The 20,466-nt window shown below is 40.3% G+C and overlaps 1 protein-coding gene across 4 annotated transcripts in view; it reads left to right on the forward strand.

Moving 5' to 3' along the window:
- Positions 1–20,466, forward strand: part of jmjd1cb (jumonji domain containing 1Cb) — a 179,719-nt gene that overhangs the window by 127,116 nt on the left and 32,137 nt on the right. For 2 of the 4 annotated variants that reach the window (XM_017310810.1, XM_008438209.2), the window contains exons 3-10: positions 103–216; positions 9,417–9,522; positions 9,653–9,777; positions 10,136–10,276; positions 10,837–10,878; positions 12,067–12,328; positions 13,825–14,367; positions 14,448–14,790. In XM_017310810.1, coding sequence (XP_017166299.1) covers positions 103–216; positions 9,417–9,522; positions 9,653–9,777; positions 10,136–10,276; positions 10,837–10,878; positions 12,067–12,328; positions 13,825–14,367; positions 14,448–14,790 — 1,676 coding nt within the window. The remainder of the gene's footprint in view (positions 1–102; positions 217–9,416; positions 9,523–9,652; positions 9,778–10,135; positions 10,277–10,836; positions 10,879–12,066; positions 12,329–13,824; positions 14,368–14,447; positions 14,791–20,466) is intronic. The other 2 variants (XM_017310811.1, XM_008438211.2) reach the window with 1 other exon arrangement.

A 20,466-nucleotide genomic window follows, 5' to 3' on the forward strand; every position in this document is an offset into this window, starting at 1 on the left:
ATGAATAAAGTATATTCATTAAGTATATTCAGTCAAGATATTTGTATTTTTCACAGGGATAAATTATTCTATTGGTAATAAGTTGTTTGTTGTGTTTCTCAGGTGTTTAAACCATTGGTTGGGAAGAACCTGTTGTCTTCAGTAACAGCAGTGGAGTTCTTGCTGGACCGTCAGCGGGACTTTGTCTCTAACCAGTCAGCCTGCCAACCATATCAGGTAATAAACCATCAACTCACAGGCTTGATGAAATCTCTATATTTGTTACTGACTGACTGACGAAATATTACCCAACATTTGCAACGATTGTGCTTTTTGTTTTGTTTAATCACACCGTGTTTTAATTGAGACCATCTACTCTGAGACAACACCACGGACAAAACTTAAATCTTGTGCGTGCGAGGACTGAGGCAAACGTAGAGGACTGTGGCAAATGATACAAGTTTTACGTGTGTGGGGTCAGTTGGACCCCATTTCTAGACACAAGGGTTAAAGGGAAGTGATACCAGGGCCACATCATTGTGACACCATTTTCTAGATTCATAAAGATGTAGTTGCTGCTCCAAACATTTGGAGACAATCTTTTCTGTTGCAGCTCGTTTATAATTAAATTGCAATTAAACAAACCGCCTTTTAATAGGCAGGGAATCGGCGGGTTGCCCCGTCCAGTTGACATTGTATGCACTCTTCTGTCACAATTGATAAAAAGGTTTGAACCGCAAGGGTTGAACCATCTCTCCAACTACGATGGTCTCATTGCGGATTAAAAATGGTTGTTGTAGACCTACCTCCACAGGCCAATCAACGACTACAGTCTGCTGCCAGTCAAGTCACCTTGGCTATGTCTGGCTTTCACCTCCACTGAGGTGGTTCCAAAAACCAGGAGTAACCGCACAGGATCTGCAAATAGAGACGAATCTGGCCGGGGCAGATAAGGGAAGAATGGGTTAGAGCCATGCCCATGTAGAGGAGCTTAAGCTAATCTTTACACCAATGTTAAAGTTGCTCTGTAGTACCACAACACCTGCTGTCACTTAAAAATCAGAATAAGAAAACTTGTTTTTACTTTCATTCCTATATTCCTTTTCCGCATTCTGATCGGATGGCCTCTGAAAACTGTAACTATATACGCATTGTAATATATCAGACTTGTCCTATTATTATTGCTAATCTACAACGGTTCTTCATAAGTGAGGCCTACCATGATTGCAAAATTGTAGGCCTCCCATGTCACCTAATTTTGAACAAGAGACTTGTTTTTCTCTGAGAAGCAGCAGAGTATTTTGCGTTTAATGGCAGATGTCCACATTGCAACTTGTACAGAGATAATTCTCTAATGGAGTCTGTATTAACAGATGCTATATTCACTTGAGCGTAGCCATGGCTACCATTAGCAACTGGGAATATGTATATAAGGATCTTGAGTCTTTGAAATGACACCTCTGATGTAGCAAATCTTCTGCAGACAGTGAGCCACAGACACATTTAAACTTCTCTCATGTAGTTGTGTGCTCTGAATTTGAAAAGTGTTTCAGGACAACTGGAAGCAGCTCTTTGTTTTGTACTGGAACACTGTGTTCCACTCAGTGTCAACCAGATGGGATGGCTGTGTTCTGTACTCACTCCCTCAGCCAACAGTTTGTGCATAAGACAAGTCCTAATATCCAGAGAGAAAGAGAGAGAGTCTGTTTCTGTCGTTTCTCTGTTTCTCTGAGGCGAGCTCTGCTGCTGTGTTTCTGCTGGTGCCACACATGGGTCTATGTTGTAGTTTGTGATTCTTTCATGTGTGTAAAACACATGTGATGATGACCATTTGTTTACCTTCCAGTCTTGCAACATTTCTTAATTTCTCTCATCTTGATTCAGTCCTAGATTGGTATTTCATAGGTTTATAATGAATGATTTCCTTTCCAGCCCTTTGTTTGGAAAAACAAGTAGAAAATCAGTGAGTTAAATCAAGCCGGGTTTGTTTGTAAAGTACATTTCAGCAATAAGTCAGCTCAAAGTGGTTTACATGAAAAAAGTAACACAATACCGAACCAAAAAAATTACATTAAGTGGGAAAACAAAGGAAAATAATAAAAGATGTAATCCAGACTACCGGGAATTTGTTTTTCAGTTATTATGAATCGAAGGCAACCCTAAACAGGTCAGTTTTTACCCTTTATTTTAAAGAGCTCAGTGTTTTTTTACCATGGCGACATGCAGTTTTGTAGCCGATTGCCGATTACTGATCTTTAAGAAACCCGACCTGCCAATTCGGATTTCTTCTGCCATTTTTTTGTCTGACATGTTGCTAAATATAGCAAGAAAGGTGCTGAGTTGGCAACGGTGGAGTGACTATTGTTAACTGCAAATGTTGAGACATGACCTGGTAAAGCCTACGGGTCTATCAGTCAAACCTCTCTCACAGGAGATGAGAAGAGGGCAGTGGTTGATTTTTAGACCTCTGGCTAGATCAGATCAGCTTTACTTGTTAGTATTGACCGATCACCAATCTCCCAAAAATAAGGAACCAATTAATCGGTGCACACATGGTTTGGCCTGCAGTTTTCTGGAGGTTTGTTCCAGATCAGTGGTGCATCGAAGCTGAATGCTGCTGGTCCATGTTTGGTTCTGCTTCTGGATGCAGAGCAGAACCAGAAGACCTGAGAGGTCTGGAAGGTTGATAGAGAGATACTTAGAGACTCCCTGTTATACTCTTCCATCCACTCAACCCTGTCCCGTTTTTCTTACTATAATCAAATAAAAATAATTAACAAAACAATTGTTCCACTTAGGGGACCCTAAGCAGCCGCTTAGTTTACCTATGCCTTGTACCGGCCCCGAGTGTAATGGAGTTCTGAAACAATAGTAGTTTCAGCTCACCCTGAGAAGCTGAAGAATATTCCTGCAGACATAAATTCCTCCAATCCTCTTATTAGTCCTGGTGGTGGTTTCTTTCCAACGGGTTCTGTGAAGGTGGATGTTGTCATCTTCAAAGTATATTTTTTCCTAATGCCCTTTCCCGACGTGGGTTGAGTGATGTATTGGAGATGTTGATGAGCTACGTGTTTACTTCAAACTTGCAACTTATTGACCAAAACCAAAATAAAAGTGTGTGAATAGCCAATAAATCCCAGGAGTAATAATCAGCTCTAAGTTTTCCCTCCACACTCTCTGAAATGGTGCAACTAGACAGACAGAAGCTGATGTTATGTAGGGAAACGCAAAATAAAGTAAAGTTTAACGTTTCACCATATTTAAATTTATATCAAACTCTGATTATGGCTCATACGAGTGTGCAAATATAGGCTATATATATGTATATCTCATATGGTTTACATTGTTTTAACATACATTACACATGCACATCTACTGACCTTCTGTCTCTGGACCTTATAGTGTGGATGTATTTGCTGTGTTCCATCACATTTCAGAATCTCCTCTGAGTTCCACAGTTGATTGATTCTCATGTCCTGAGCTCAGAACGTTGATTATGTTTTGTTGAATATGTTCTGTCAGAGGACATTGTCATTTCCTTTATTTGTAGTCTCACTGATGGAGTTGTTGTTACCTACTGTTCCAGATACTAGTTTTTTTTATCCTGGTTTGACTCTTGCAGTCAGTATTTGTATTTTCATGAGGCAAACTGATCAGTTCTCATTTAGTTTATGCTTTTTGTTTAGTCCTAAAACCAGTGTTTTTGTCCAGATGTCATTCCCTTTCTTGTCTTCCTTATTGTTAGTTGGCTGTAGCATGTTGAGGTAAATGTTCACCATTTTTGCTGCAGTAAAATTAGAGTTGAATTAAAAGTCTACAACCTGAATTGTGAACATTGATATAGAACCATTACCATCAGCAACCAAATAAATTTAAGAAAAGAGAAGCTTCCACTGCTCAGATTTTTACATGAGGACTTATTGTGTCTGTGCAAATTTAAACATCCAGGTTTATGAAGGAGACCTTTGATCCACATAGAGCCATAAAACACTCTCTCGCTCATACACAAACCGTGGCCACTCCCCTTGTGTTATCCAGTTGGACAGGAAGAATGGAAGGAAGGGGGAAGGGGGTCCAACGGTTTGGCAAAAATCTACAATGAAGTCAGTGTTCAGTCAGCCAGCTTAGCTTGCTGCTCAAGTCTGTGGGTCACTGTTGCTAGAAAGTTGAGTGCTGGCGCTGAAAAACAGGCAGATAATGAAAGTGTCTGTGCTGACTCAACAGTCTAAGAAAGTCCCTCCTCAGTCTCAACTTTGCACCTGGGTTGCACCAAATCTTTTGTGCTGTTATGTTTACTATCTCTTGCAATAGCATGTGACAGTAGTGTAGTTTGATCAATGTCCTGTTGTCCAACGTCCACAGCTCCACAGTGGACAGAATTTTTAGTTAATTTGTAAAAACAGCTTTTAAAAATGACTGAATGAATCAAACCTTATTAACACGGCATGTTTTATACTGTCCATTGTGCCACAGAGTGCTTTACAGGCTTAAAAACAGGAAGGCAGACATTTAAATTACAATGAATGATCAAATCAAGCAGACAATTATTTGTGACAAAACAAAAAATCAAATGTAATAGAAATCATTTATACAGAAAGTGAGGAGGTGTTGAAACACAGTTGTTTAGAGTAGGTTAGTGAGGAAATACTTTGAGATTTGTGTTGTTAAATACTGGCAGTAAATCTGTTCTAAAATGAACACATAACGATGCTGAGACTTTAAAATCAGTGTGATGTGAGTTCGCTTTCTGGTAATGTGGTAGTATGAACAAAGTCTCTGCATTGTACTGGCAGGTAAACGGTCATACTCTGGCAATGTTCTTAAGATAGTGTTTATTTTTTCAAGAAGCTCCAGTTTGAATATGACATACTGAATGCTGCACAGTGGTGCAGTTGGTAGCACTTGCACCACTTGCAGCAAGAAGGTCCAGGGGTTGATTGACTTAAAGGAAACTCTAAAATACAGTTAGTAGCACAACAGGATTTGGGTTATCATGACAGTGATACAAAGCTGTGAGTCATCAGTGTAGCTGTGAAATTTTAACTTTGTTCATATCTCCTGATGACACCCCCCCCCCCCCCAACAACGGCATATGAAAATTAAAAAGAGAAGGACCTACAGGTGAGCCTTGTGGAACACAGTGTGGTGGGTCATAATGTTCTGAGGAGCAGCTTTCTGTACTGACAAATAATTTTCTGTTTGCTGAGATGCAAGTAGCAACCCTTCAGCACAGCCTGTCTAGCAGAATGGCGTAGTATCAAAAGCTGCACTAATGTCTAGTAATACCAGCGCTGATCTATACTATACTGCAGACCGTTAAAATCTGCTTTAGTGCAGCTTCTGTGCTGTGATTGGATCCAAACCCAGACTGGTTTGTTTCTGGAATGCTTTTGGAATTGAAATGAGAGTTAAGTTGTCGGGGAAGACCCAGGACATGCTGGAGGGACTATGTCTCTCAGCTGGCCTGGGAACGCCTTGGGGTTCCCCCGGAGGAGCTGGAAGAAGTGGCTGGGGAGACGGAAGTCTGGGCCTCCCTTGTGAAGCTGCTGCCCCCGCGACCCGATTCCGGATAAGCGGAAGAAAATGGATGGATGGATGGAGCTTAGTTGGTAAAGGACAATATTTTAGTTCATTCTTTTTCTGTTAACTTTAAATTACATGACCAAAGTTCAGGATTCTGTAGCACATAATTGAACTCAACCTTTCATGCTGAATATCAGAGTTTTATGGAGTCTACATTCAAATATGCCAATTAAAACTAAATGGTTCATTAAAATAATCTTGATCATAGACATGTGCTCAAGAGCCCAGGTGAAAAATAAAAGCTAAATCATTTTGCATTCTAGGCACGTATGCATTTCATTTTTATATAGTTATAAATGTATATTTAATTTCATAAGAACTGATCATTTATATTTTTAGTCTTTCCAGATCAAGTTGTATTTATGCATTCCAGTCATAGTTTTAATCTCGTGGAGGCTTACTGCCTGAGCAGAATGCAGCAGTCAGCTGGGTGAGGAAGTTGAGCTGAGATCTATGAGTTGCCTTGTCTGTTTGGCGTCTTGCTGAGTTCAGGTCTTTTTTATCAGCATTTAATCCTGCAGCTCCACTGTCTGACCTTATGTTTGTTTTGGTGAAATCACTGGAACCCAGTGGTGCTAGATGGATTAGTACAATAGTCGCTGTTGTCATTTTACTAATCCATTACTAATAAGAAGTTCTCCCATGCCCCCTAATATAAGTACTATTAGTAGCACACCCAGAGCTCCATACGCAGCTGTTCATTAATTTGCTGAACATGTTTTTGTATGTTTTGTGAGAGAAATATCATTGAGTTGGATCTGTTAACATTGCGGTCATGGAACAAAGAAAACACACACTCTGAGTTGTAGTATTTGGAGTACCAGGAGTTGATTACATGATTTTTAATCTGACATTAAGTGTCCAAAACTGCACAACAAGTTCCATAATACCATGAAGTAAACAAACTTTCATTGAAGATCAGCAAGTTGCATTAGCTCTGTAGCAGCAGCTGCAACAGTCCAGAGAGCCGCCAGATGAAAACAGGACTGTTCCATATTCCCCTTTGGAATTTGGAACCAAATTTTCAACCATACAGAAAGTATTCCTGCTGAATAAAATGGATTTAATCTGTATCACAGATGTGAGACTGGATGAATCCAATGTGATCCCCCTACCTGGGGAAGAGTTTGGATAACGTGTGGAAAACTGGAGACTGAAATACAATCTACTGTTTTCCAAAACTTGTCGTTTAAGTTTCAGGAAGATTCATTTACCAAATGTTACATAAAATATACACGGACAGCTGTGCAGCTCTAAGAAAGAATAAGATAATAGCACCATTTCAAGTCAACACACTAACTCCTTATTTAAAGATTGTATTTGATCATAAAATTATTATTGATCCTTTTGAAAGCTTATTGTGTTTTGTACCAACAGGATTAGGCCATTATCTTCACAAGCCAATGTGACATGAATTGAAGCTAAATAAGAAGTGATCATAAAAGCTCAACAGTCATAAACATCCCATGTTCTAAAAATTCCATGCTCATCATCTCCAGAATTAATTATTTCAGCTCTGTGTAAAGTCAGAAGGCCTTCTACCCAGATCCTGGTGGAAGTAGCTAAATATGTGGAGACTGACTACAAACAAGGATCCCAAACACAAGGCATTAGCTCAGTGGTCCCCAAACTACGGCCCGCAGGCCGGATCTGACCCGCCTCCACATTTGGTCCGGACCCCTGAACAATACCAGAGAGCATTTAGATTTTTTTTCATATACCGTATTTTCCGGACTATAAGCCGCTACTTTTTTCCTAAGCTTTGAACCTTATGGCTTATATGTGGATTTTTCTTCAACCACTCTTTAGCAGGAAGTGAATCATTGGAAGTCAAAATTGGAAATAAAAGAAGAAAGCGCCCATTAAAACAGAATTAGGTTTTAATAGGGAATTGAAATTTGAGCATGTTGTTGATCAGTTAAATAGCATTGAGGGGAAAAAAGAAAATTTTTCGTTCTTTTTAAATAATACTGGGATCATTATGAGAATTTGAGGTATAGATATTAGGATCCAATAGATGGCAGTAGTGCAACAATAATGGATGCAAGCTGCCGTTGAAATCTAAAGAAGAACAAGAAGAAGAAAGTGCCCATTTTCATTCATAGACATAAAAATGATTATTATTAATATTAATCTTATGTCTATGATTTTCATTTAGCACATGCTAGTAGCAGACACAAAGGATCAGCACTTTTACTGTTACAGTTACCGTTCAGAAACTACCGTAATCAGTTCAGTTAAATCTAAACATGTCAACATTTTATTTTTCAACCGTAATAAATGTGATATTCAATTGACCTGTTATGACTCAGATTTTGGGTGTCCGCTCCCCTCTGCTGCTGCTGCATCGTTGTGGAAAACCTAAAGCGGCAGAGATATCTGCGGCTTATAGTCCAGAAAATACGGTATTTATTTCATAAATAGTATTATTTCCTTAATTTTTTCTGTGAAGAACCCAGAAAGAGTTATTTGGTTATTATTCATTTCATTAATAGTGTTATTATTTAAAACCTGACTTTTGTTCTGTGAAGAACCCAGAGAGGGTTATTTGATTGTGCTTTCTGGAAGACGATACATTTTTACATTTAGGCACTCCTGCAATCGTCACACTTTTTCTGTTACAAACTGACTCCGACCCCCCACCAGAGAAGGGAAAAGTTATGTGGCCCTCACAGGAAAAAGTTTGGGGACCCTTGCAAACTTTTTCCTGTTTGCAGGAAAAAGAGTGAATGATCACCGTACATATCTGTCAACTCCACATTTTCCTGCATTATAGTAATTACGTGCACCGTGCCTTCCATACTCCCTCCCCCTGCTCTTACAGTAGTCTACTCCCACTCCCCTTTCTGACAGTAGTCGCTAGTCCCAGACTTCAAAGTTCCCATATTCTAATGTCCAAAACTTGACAGGTATGTCAGCGTCTTCCAATGGGCTAGTCAAAGTTCTTTTATGAAAGCAAATCAGAATCTTCTGAATCTCAGCAGACTAAAGGAATGTTAAAGTGAAGAGTGGGTTAAGGTCCTTCCATAATAATGTGAAAGACTGATGTAGTCGGACAGAAAGCAACTAGAAGTGACATCTGTTAGAGGCGGTTCTATGGGACCCAGCTAGGCATTGATGCAGACTAAAGTTCTGTCTCCAAATCAAAACTAACAGGGATGGTCAAGTTAAAATCTGTTTATGCTATAAAATTATGCAAGAGATAAAATCTTGGTAATACAAGTAGAGGGAAAAAAACAGCATGGGGCTTGTTGTTGATTCTTGCATTCACATGATATCCTGAACTCTGGAGGAATATCTCCCATGTGTTAGTTCAGAACATTTGCATTTTTTATTTTAAAAGGATTGTAAAATACTGATGACTATAAAAGTCATCAGTAATTGCACCCTAACCCTCCATACCTGCACTTTCTAGAACACACACCATAAGCAGAGGTTAAAATAGTTTGCTGTTAGTCTGATAGTTTTATATGAAAAATGTGTAGGAACCCTGATCTTCATCTGCTAACAAAAGTCGATAAAATCTAAATGCAACAGAGTTCACTTTTAGAGAGGAAAAAATAACCATGTGTACATTTATAATGTTGGTTTCTACTGTGTAGATGATTCATTCTAGAACATGTCCCCCTCTGGAAAACAGTGAAATATTCTCTGTATATTTAGTTTCAACTTGTTACTCTACAAATGGTGGTTCCCTGTCATTGATGATCTCACCTGGAATGTCTGCTCATGTAATGTAAATGTATGATTTACTGTGTTGCTCTGTACAGTTGGAAAGCTTAATCAATGTTGACCAGCTTAGGCAACTTCATTGTCATTTGGTTGCTGATTATTTGTTGTCCAACATGTTTCAGGATGAGGTGGACAATCAGAACCCAGTGTTAAGAGACAACCCTCAGCTCCAAGATGAAGTGAAAGGCTGGCTTAAAAACCAGAAAGTGCAGGAAATTTTTATGCAAGGTAAACATCAGTCAGTCAAACCTTGTTTCCTCACGGTCTGTTATGGTTGTTATTGCTTTGCTCATGATTGAACTTGAAGTATTGTTGTATATTTAAACAGTGGTATCGTAAACTGTTGTTTTTGTTGCAGGACCCTACTCCCTCAATGGCTACCGTGTGCGTGTGTACAGACAAGACTCGGCCACCCAATGGTTCACTGGAATCATTACGCACCACGACCTCTTCAGTAGAAATATGGTTGTTATGAATGACCAGGTACATGAGAGGAGAACTCCTCAAGATATAATTTGACTTCCACTGTTGAATTAAGTCAGCTGTTTTTAGTTTGTCACTGGATTTTTATATTCAGAAATCAGGTTGATTGAATTCAGCTTTTGAAGTGTATGTCTTATATTTTCATAGTTAAAGGCTTTTCAGTGTGGTAGATCATATTTGCAATATTATTTGTAAATATGGTGGTTATCATAACTAAGTATGGTGATGTTTATATTAGCACCTCGAAGACTTTCAGATTATATGACACCAAAAATGAATTATATTTGAACTTCATATTAATCAGGTCTGTCCCCTGGTCAACAGTGAACAGTGTAAAACATGGCTGCTGTATGTTCAGGTGCTAGAGCCTCAGAATGTGGACCCATCCATGGTGCAGATGACCTTTCTGGATGATGTAGTTCACTCATTGCTAAAAGGAGAAAACATCGGCATCACCTCGAGACGAAGGTCGCGATCCAGCCAGAACAACTCTGCTCATGTGAGTATCTGGAAACTTGGGTCTTTTCTAATAGCTCTTGTGTAAATCTTGTTTATTATAGGATTATGACCACTAAGATGAGGCTCTCTGTGACTGGAATACATTTTTCTGTATCACATATCTGACTGTAATTTTTGTATCTTAAAGAGATAGATTTCAAAGAGAAATGAGACTGTCTCACTGGATTCCTTTAAAACTTAGTCTTATGCACTTAGTCATAGTGAGGTTTGTCTTCTTTATGTGTGGTACTCAGTCCCTACTCAAACATTCTGTCGCTCAGATTAGCAGTAAGTTCCTGTCATGTCACTGCTGTCAGCTAAATACATAAATTTGATCATTGTCTTTTATGTTATTTTGTTTTGTGTTTTATTTTTATTTTGTTCTTGTCAGATGCCTCATAAGACAAACATGAATAAAATAGCTCACATGTTAGAAATCAGTAACTTCTGGCCCCTACAGTCATTAATAAAATCTGTCCTTGTTCCACATTCATTTCATTTTGTTTCATTTTGATTTTCCTTTTCTTTTTATTATTTTCTTTTCTGTTTGATACATTAAAGATGGCAGGAGGGAGACCCGTCGGGACCACTGGCAACTCTCAGGTACCCTTAACCCCCCCTCCCCTCCATCTGCTCCCTAACCCTCCATACCTGCACTTTCTAAAACACACACCACAAGCAGAGGTTAAAATAGTTTGCTAGTAGGCAAGTTCTCATTGTTAATCATAGCTTTGACCCCTTTCATTCATCATTACACTATAAACACACACTTTGATCACCTTGTCCTTTCATATCATACAAGTTGATCTGTGGAGGTCACACACCCGCTTTCTTTTAGAGCCTGCAGCTGGGATCTACAACTGAGCGATATGTATATTTGTGTGTCAAACATTTGCCCCACATCTGGTTTTGTTGCAGTCCTCATGCAGACCACTGCTGTAAAAACAAGGAGAATAATGCAGCATTTTCTCCTTCGTGTTATCTGCAGCTTATTTCTCAGATCAGACATGCTGGAGGATCAGACAGTGATTCTGTTCTCTACACACCCACAGATCCCAGTTATTGTTGTGTGTTCACTTTGTTTCACATTGCCACGCCACACTTGTTCCGCAATCCCATAATACCGCTCACAGATGCTTCAGATCTGAAACACAGGAGTAATACTGGTTCACTTTAACCCTGAACCCTGCGTGAGGATGTTTGTCTTACTGCGACCACATGTAGACCACAGAACGAAGTTATGATCTGACTGAAGCTCATGATTCAAACATAAACCCTACACCACCATTAGACTCACTTCTGTCCTCAGAATCAACTAGATTTTCACCTGACAACCATAGAACAGACTAAAACCTCCAGTTCGTCTTGCACCTGTAACGTTAAAGTTTTGTATTGATATCCATTATGACTTTAGTGTTGTTCCCTCATCATATCCACCTGGTGTGTTTTCAGCATTTATATTGGATAATTTCAGCACTAAAGGTTTGTCTGAAACATGACCTGACATGACCTGAACAGATAGGGCTCTGCTCATTCATTCAGTTCCAGTGACATTTTGATGCTCTCGTCAACCTATAGTGGTACAAAGGTCATCTTCGAGTCACAGTCAAAGGAAAATTCAGTTTTGTTGTTGAAGAGAATTTTTATGTCTTAAACACAGAAGTCAGGAAGCAGCTGTGGTCAGTGCAGAAATAAACTACAAGGCTTTGATCTGATGATGAGGCAGTTTGTGTTGACTCTCTGATATTGGTTTTTGTTAAAGTGCATGTCTAACTCCTTTTATTCTAACAGAGTCATTACACACGAGCCCAGGCCAATAGCCCCCGACCCATTATGATGTCATCAGGACCAAGCCCTAAGAGCTCCCAGGGGCCCCTGCCCCCTCAGCAACAGAGTCAGTCACAGCAAACCCAGCAGACGGTTAGCCAGTTGTACCACTCACCAGGCGGCAGCGGGAGAGAGCAGCGCAGCGGCCGCTCCTCCAGGAGGAAAGGCTCTGACAGCAGCGTTCCAGAAGAGGACAAGGACCAGAGAGAAGAAACCACTGGGAGAGGTGAGTAAGTCTACATTTGAGAAATGTACATTTGTAGTTAATCCAAAAATTATTAACATTTCACTTTTACCACATTTTACCCATGTGTGAAAAATTGTATTATAAGTTTTTTCTATAGCTGCAGAAAATATGTGCATTTTATCAAATCTTCATAAATCCACTGAATTATTTGATCAAGTGTATTTTCTTTCATCACCAGATTATTGATAATACCAATAAGTAACCAACAGAAAAATGCTCATTTTATCTTACAAAGTTAGCAGTGTGGCTGACCCAGGCAGTCAGTTGCTCAGTCCAGCCAACCTTCTCAGCTTTCTGGCTCTTTCACCCCCTCATGTGTCCAGATAACAGAATTGTCATCATATTAACTGCTGCGGATCCCCCACCAAAACCAGAATCCTTCTCCTCATTAATGTCAATTTTAGCAGAAAGCCATTCTAGCAGGTTGCATTCCTCCTGATACTCCTCCTACCAGGCTGGCAGCCTCTGGCTCTTTCCATTTCTCAGTCATATGTTTGTTTTCAAAACCAACACACTAACTGTCCTTAACAATCTGATTCTTAGGTCCAAATTAGACAAAACATTTAAAGAGATAAGGCCTTCAACTTTACCTTCTAAATATCTCTACACGGAGGGGAGTCCATGGTGTGATGAGGTGCAGCTGTCCATAGTTGAATGTGTTCATGTTTTCTGTTCTGGGTCAAATGGTAATAATAATAATAATAATCAATTTAATTTGTACCACACTTTTAATTAGCAAAAATCTCAAAGTGCTACACAGTACAACTATAATCAAAGATGAAATCAGCATCATAAAAATCATGTGGAAACAGAATAGGCTTGCTTAATTAGAAAAGTCTTTAAGCCTCTTTTGAAGTTAACCAGTGGTTGCGGAGCTCTCAAATAGTCCGGGAGAGAGTTCCAGAGACAGGGGGCAGCCACAGCGAATGCCCGATCTCCCATGGTCCTTAATCTCTATCAAGGAAGGTGGAGGAAGTTGCAGTCTTGTGATCGTAGAGATCTGGTGGATGAATGTGGAATGAGAAGATCCTTCAGATAATCCGGTGAGGTTCCGTTTAAACGCTGATGGGTAATGAGAGCGATTTTTTACTGAATTCTGTAGGTGACAGGAAGCCAATGAAGATCATGCAGAATAGGTGTAATGTGGTCAGATTTACGGGCTCTCAATAGATGGTCACATAGCACTAATATCATCTGCTCTCGTGTATTTTATGTCAAGCAAATCAGCAGTCGATATTTTTTCTTTGACTTTGTCTCCTTTTTGTATCCAATTTCTTTATTCACCTTTTAATGTTTTTATTTTGCAGCCCACTAAACAGCCCTCCCCTCTTATTGTCCTTTTAAACATCTGGGAAAAATCTCTTTTAGTTTACTATTAGTCAATTTTTCCTCTCCAGATATCTAAACTGAGGTTGTGATATTTTTTTATTTATGTAACATGGTAAAACTAATAGTTATTGTTTTCATTTGCCCAGAATCTAAGGCCAAAGTAAAGCAGACTGCAAACAAACGCAGGAAAGGTGAAGAAGATGAGAAGAAAGCAGGTCTGAAGAGACTGAAGGCTGACATGACTTCAGATCTGTCAGAGAGCAGTGACTCAGAAAACCCACACAAGAGGACCACCCACTCATCATGCTGCTCCTCCTCGTCATCATCCTCGTCATCTTCGTCGTCGTCCTCCTCTTCCTCTGAGCCTAACTCTGAGAATGAGCTAAAGACTCGCAGTGATGTGATAAAAAGTGCCATTTCCAAAATGGAGGATGAGGAGAAGCCAGTGTTAAAGGGACCTAAAGTGAATGATACCTCGTCTTTCATCAGGTGCTTGTCTCCGTGGGCGGAGCTCCAAGCAGCTGAGGACATTAAGAAAAGTGCAGTAAAGGATTCAGGTCAAATTCTGACAAATGAAGAGGAGCAATTGGAGACAGTGACTCTGATCACCCAGTCTCCACTGCAGCAAGCATCTCTCATACCTGACATGGTTCAAAGTGGAGCTGGGGAGAACACCAACACTGTAAAAGGTAGGCTGCAGCCTGCACTGTAAAAGGTAGGCCTGTCAGCTGCTTCCAGCTTCTCACCCTGCTTAATGTTTGTCTTCCAGCATCATCTCCATCCCAGACTCCATCACTGTCCCAGCTACATGGCAACAGCGTGATTGACATTACAGACGACGCTCAGGCCACCGTACACCAGGAGAGCTCGGAGGCGGTCTCGGCACTGCTCGCCTCCCAGAAAGACGAGTCAGTGGCCCTCTCCCCGTACCTCCCCCTCAACACCTCCCCCATCTCCTCACCTCCTGTATCCACATCCCCCGCCCCACCGGAGGGGTGCCGCAGAGCGGAGGTGGACTCACTCATGAAGCCACCGGGAGTTACTGGAGGCAGCGTTACATTGCCCAAAAGTTTAAACGGCAAAGTGGAGTTTACCCCAGCTGAGGTCATGAGGTGAGCGTCTGGTGTTTTCCTGCTACATTCATCCAGCAGAAAAAGCAATGCTAAAGAGACAAATAAAACTTCCATTCAGCCATATAAAAGCATATGAATTACTAAAGAAATAAATGAAATGGAAAGAATATATGCAATCAACCAAACCCTTGTGTAGGCTGAGTAAAACAATCCAGCTCAGAAACCACTTATTATTTAATTATGTAGGTTTTCACCAAATCCCACCACAGCTAGCAGAGCCAGCTGACTCATTGCATTCATTTGACTTTCAGAACATTTACTTCCTACTGAAAATGTGTTTAAAATATTTTATTGTATTGAAAAACATTTGTGTAATAGAGTAGTTTATTGCCCCCCCCCCCCCTCCCTCCCCCCCAGTGGCAAGAAACACTGACATTCCTGTTCTAGGAATAGTTTTGGTATGCCAACTTATTAGGACGTCATTAGGACGTCTAGAGCTGACATCACACACTGAAGTGGTTGTATTTTGTTTGGCGTTCCACCATTAAAAGAAAGAACCCGTATCCGCATCTCTTCTGTCTGTTTCTTCCCAACCCAGAATATCACAACTGGCGACGAGGATTTTAAAGATTTCCACAGCGTAAATGAAACGAGCCTGTCGAAGGACTCTATAAGGGAAGAAACCATATTTAGTTGTTTTTTTTCCAAGGCTACGAGAGTTAGCATCGAGAAGCTAATATGGCAATGCACGTGGGTTGTGTGGATGAATATGATGAATCAAAGGAAGATTTTGAGTCATATTTGGAACGTTTGGAGCAATGGATGTTGGCTAATGATGTTCCGGATGAGAAGATAGTTTGCACTTTTCTCTCTGTGATCGGAGCGGATACATATAGGCTGCTAAAGAATCTTGTGTCTCCGAAAGTACCGAGCACAATGGAGTATGCAGCACTCACTGAAGTGTTACAAGTACACTATAAGCCGACACCAGAGATGATAGCTGAGCATTTTCGATTCCAAAAACATAACCAAAAGGAGGGGGAGTCCGTTTCAGACTACGTGGTTGCTCTGAGGCAGTTGTCAGCCACATGTAATTTTGGACAATATTTGGATGAGGCGCTGAAAGATCGTTTTGTTAGTGGGCTGCGCTCGAATGCTGTGCAGCGCAAACTACTGTCAGAGAAAGATCTTACTTTTTCACGTGCGTGTGAGATTGCAGTGAACTTGCTTCCAAGAATACTATGAAGTTTTCTGGACACCATGATCCTCATCAAGTAAATGCCCTGACAAATGCTCCAAATCTTTCTAACAGAGGATGGAAGGGACAGAACACAAAAGAGGAAAAAACTAAAATAAAGAGCTGGACGGCATCTAAAAGAGTCACGGCAGCAAAGCAACCATGCTATCGATGTGGTGGAAAACATTTGGCACGCGACTGCAGATTAAAAAATGAATGGTGTCATGTTTGTGCGAAAATAGGGCACATTGCTCGTGCTTGCAGGAATAAAAAAAGCAGATAACAAACTCAGTATGTGGAAACTGACAAAGATGCATCAAAAAGGAATGATGAAGTCAAACTTTTTGGAGTTTATTCAGTGTACTCCGTCACTTCCAGTAAAAAAGGATACACAGTTGATGTTTTACTGGGAGACAAAAACACTACCATGTTGCTGGATACAGGATCAGCAGTGTCAGTGATAAGTGAAAAGTCATACCAGTCACATCTCACCCAGTTTCCTATAAAACCAGCAGTTGGGTTAAACCTGAAGTCCTACTCAGGCCAGAGCATCGCTATTCGTGGATATATTGTTGTACCAGTACAGTATGAAACACAAAATACTACCCTACCGATGGTCATTGTTCAGGAAAACAGGCCATCCTTGATTGGACGAAACTGGTTAAAGAAACTACAGCTGAACTGGAAACAGATCTTCACAGTACACAAGGTACTAGTGCAAAAAGATGCAAAACCCAGAGTACAGGAAGTGATCCAACGCCATCAGGCAGTGTTTTCAGATGATCAAGGCTGCATCAAAGGATTTAAGGCTAAAATCCGCATTAAGCTAAACACTGCGTCAGTTTTCTGTAAAGCTCGCCCAGTTCATTATGCTCTAAAAGAAGCTGTAGAAAAAGAGTTGGACAGATTGGAAAAGGTGAACGCGATTTCAAAGGTTGAGAAAAGTCTCCCATTATTACGGTACCAAAAGCTGACAAAATAATTAGGATCTGTGGTGACTACAAGGTCAGTGTCAATCAGTGCATTGAAGAGAAAAGTTATCCACTTCCTAATGCTGAAGATCTTTTTGCTACTTTGGCTGGAGGAACATCATTCAGTAAACTTGATCTTTCCCATTCCTACCAGCAGTTAGAGTTGGATGAAGAGTCAGAGAACTATCTGGTTATCAACACCCACAAAGGTCTGTACAAGTACAATCGCCTCAGCTATGGCGTTTCCAGTGCTCCTGCTCTTTTCCAGTCTGTGATGGATCAGATTTTTCAAGGGATGGATCATGTGACCTGTTTTCTGGATGATATTCTCATCACTGCTTCATCTGAGAAGGAACATTTGCAGAGGTTGGAAGAAGTTTTCACACGCCTGAGAAGCATGGTGTGAGTGAAACTTAGAAAGTGTTGTTTCCTTCAGAGTAGTGTGGAGTACCTGGGACATAGGATTGACAAAGATGGACTGCACCCCTTGGAGGAAAAGGTTGCAGCCATAACAAAGGCACCAGAACCACCAAATGTCACTGAACTCAAGTCCTTTTTGGGTCTTCTAAATTATTAGTCGATTTCTAAAAAATCCATCTACCATCCTTCAGCCTCTCCACAACCTGTTGAGAAAAGATGAAAAATGGATTTGGACAACTGAATGTACACAAGCATTCAAAGATGCAAAAAGACTACTGCTGCAGAACAAAGTGTTAGTGTATTATAGCACATGCCTGCCATTGAAGTTAGCCTGTGATGCATCACCTTATGGGGTAGGTGCAGTCATTTCTCACATCTTAGAAAATGGAGAGGAAAGGCCTCTTCATATGGACTTCCAGAAGAACTTGTATCGGACAATGGACCTCAGCTGGTTTCAAAAGAATTTAACAAGTTCATGGAGTTAAATGGGATCCGTCACACAGCTGTTCCTGCATCAAACGGAGCAGCAGAGAGGTCAGTACAAATTCTGAAACGATCTTTGATGAAAAATGTACTGGATGCAGATGGGAAGGCCGCATTGCCACTCAGTCATCGATTGGCCAACTTCCTTATCATGTATCGCAGTACACCTCACACTGTGACAGGTCGCACTCCAGCAGAATTATTCCTGAAACATCAGATCCAAACCCGTTTCAGTCTTCTCAAACCTGAACTTGCCCAATACATTACACAGAGACAGTCTGAGCAAAAGCGACATCATGATCGCAGAATTCCACCTGCACGTGTTTTTCCGGAAGAAGAGACTGTTTGTATCCGAAATTTCAGAGGGGGATTTCTGAAGTGGACCTGTGGAACAGTTCTGAAGAAGCTGGGAAGCGTCACTTATCAGATACAAGACGGACAGAGAACTTGCACTATACATGTTGACCACATGTTACCATGGAAACAAGCTGTGGAGGAATCTCCAGTTATGTCGTCACCGGTTCTCGAGGAGAGACCCAAAGAAATCGGAGACTGTGTTGTTCCAGAGAAAACATCAAGTCCAACGGAAAACCTAACATCGCGACCATTACCTGCTGAATCACCTGGGCAGACAACAGAAGAATCGTCAGTACCAACGCCTGAAACAACTCAAAGCCCATCAGTGCAGCGCAGATTCCCTGTGAGGCACAGAGTTCCTCCAAAGAAACTTAATCTTTGAAAATGTATAAAATGTGATTTAGCTTTTACTGCCAGTTGATGTTTGAGGAATACAGCGTTAAGTGATGTCTCCATTTTTAAATTTGTAGTGAAGGCAGTAGGATATTAATTTGCGGTTAGAATGCATTTTTTCCTACTTATTAGTTGCCGTAAAATTCTAAAAGGGAAGGAAAGTAATAGAGTAGTTTATTGCCCCCCAGTGGCAAGAAACACTGACGTTCCTGTTCTAGGAATAGTTTTGGTATGCCAACTTATCAGGACGTCTAGAGCTGACATCACACACTGAAGTGGTTGTATTTTGTTCGGCATTCCATCATTAAAAGAAAAGAACCCATATCCGCATCTCTTCTGTCTGTTTCTTCCCAACCCAGAATATCACAATTTGTCTTTTCGGTAGCACTTTATTTGAAGCGGTGTGCATAAGACTGACATAACACTGTCATAAACATGACATAACGTCTGTCATGAACATGAACGAGTCCTTACGAATGTCTATGACTGTTGTCATAAAGTGTCATTCGGTAAATAATGACACTTTGAATGCAAAGTTGCTTTAAAAGTTGCATTGAAAGTGTCAACTTTGCATGATTTTGTAAATGACAATTTAATGCAACGTTGTCATTTTAATGGACTTTCAAAAAATATTATTGCATCAGAACACACATGAGTTTTAAAGAAAAATGATAAATGATGAAGAAAAAAGTCTTCTGCATAAATATAACAAATTATGCTAGCTTAATTTCATTAAACTAGTTTATTTGTTGGTTGCTTGGATCTTAGTTTGCACCAGGGGTGAAAGTAAGGGGGCACGGCAGGGTACTGCGTACCCCTAAAATATTTAGCGGGGGTACGCAGTACCTGCAAGAGAGGAGCGGCTGTCTGCTGTAAAAAAAAATGAATGGGTTCACTGTGCAGCCGTGAGTGCACCCACTAATCAGCAGTGACTGATTAGTTTTTCAAGAACAATCTTAACTTAATCAGTTAATAAATAGCTTTTTTTCTGATTTCATATTGTTTCTGAACTGTTCGTGCTTTACGAATAGGTGCAATACATCGATCACGGAAGGTTTTGAGTCAATCTCGGCTTTAGGAGACAAACTCAACGCAGCCAGGACGCTGAGAGCAGCATGTCCTCCTCTGACTGCCATAAAACGTTCGTAACTTTATTAAAGAACAACAACAAAAAAATCAACAAAACATGTTCAAATTAATGACCCAACAGCAATAATAATCTCAGTAATTATTGTTTCAACAAGGAGTTGCGCAATTCTGTTCTCATCCGCTGTAGTTTCTGAACGTTCAATAAACGACAAACTTGGACTAATGACCTCGTTCTTTGTGAGGATACGTCATTTACAACAAACATCAAACACGGTAAATATGTTTCATTAAGAGTTTAACAAACAATTGGCTTCTACCGTGATAATTATGGGAAATTAAATTAATTGTCTAATATAAAAAAAATAGTTTGGTGCTGTCGGGCTCACAGTCTGAGAGGCTTTTCCTCTATCAAACTATTTTTTTTGCCTCTTATGTAGTGGAAATATTGATGTTGATGAGACTTTCTCCAAAATGATAACCTTTTTCAACCTTTATAGCGCCACTCCACTCAAATGACAGTGAAATAAAATCCAGTCCAACATCTGGTTTGATGTGATTCCTCTGGAACCCGTTGGAGGAAAAATATCCCAACTTCAGAAGATAAGCTTTAACCTAACAGAGCTCTGTGGTTCCTCCTATCGGTATGAGAGTCAGGGTGAGGAGGCGCCATGTTAGGAAGAGAAGTGGAAGCTGCAGGATCTTCAGAACAAACAGGTCATGATGCTAGGCTACTGATTATCCCTCTGTCTGGACACAGGATCAATA

The sequence above is a fragment of the Poecilia reticulata genome, linkage group LG19 (assembly GCF_000633615.1).
Source record: "Poecilia reticulata strain Guanapo linkage group LG19, Guppy_female_1.0+MT, whole genome shotgun sequence".
Taxonomy (NCBI): Eukaryota; Metazoa; Chordata; class Actinopteri; order Cyprinodontiformes; family Poeciliidae; genus Poecilia; species Poecilia reticulata.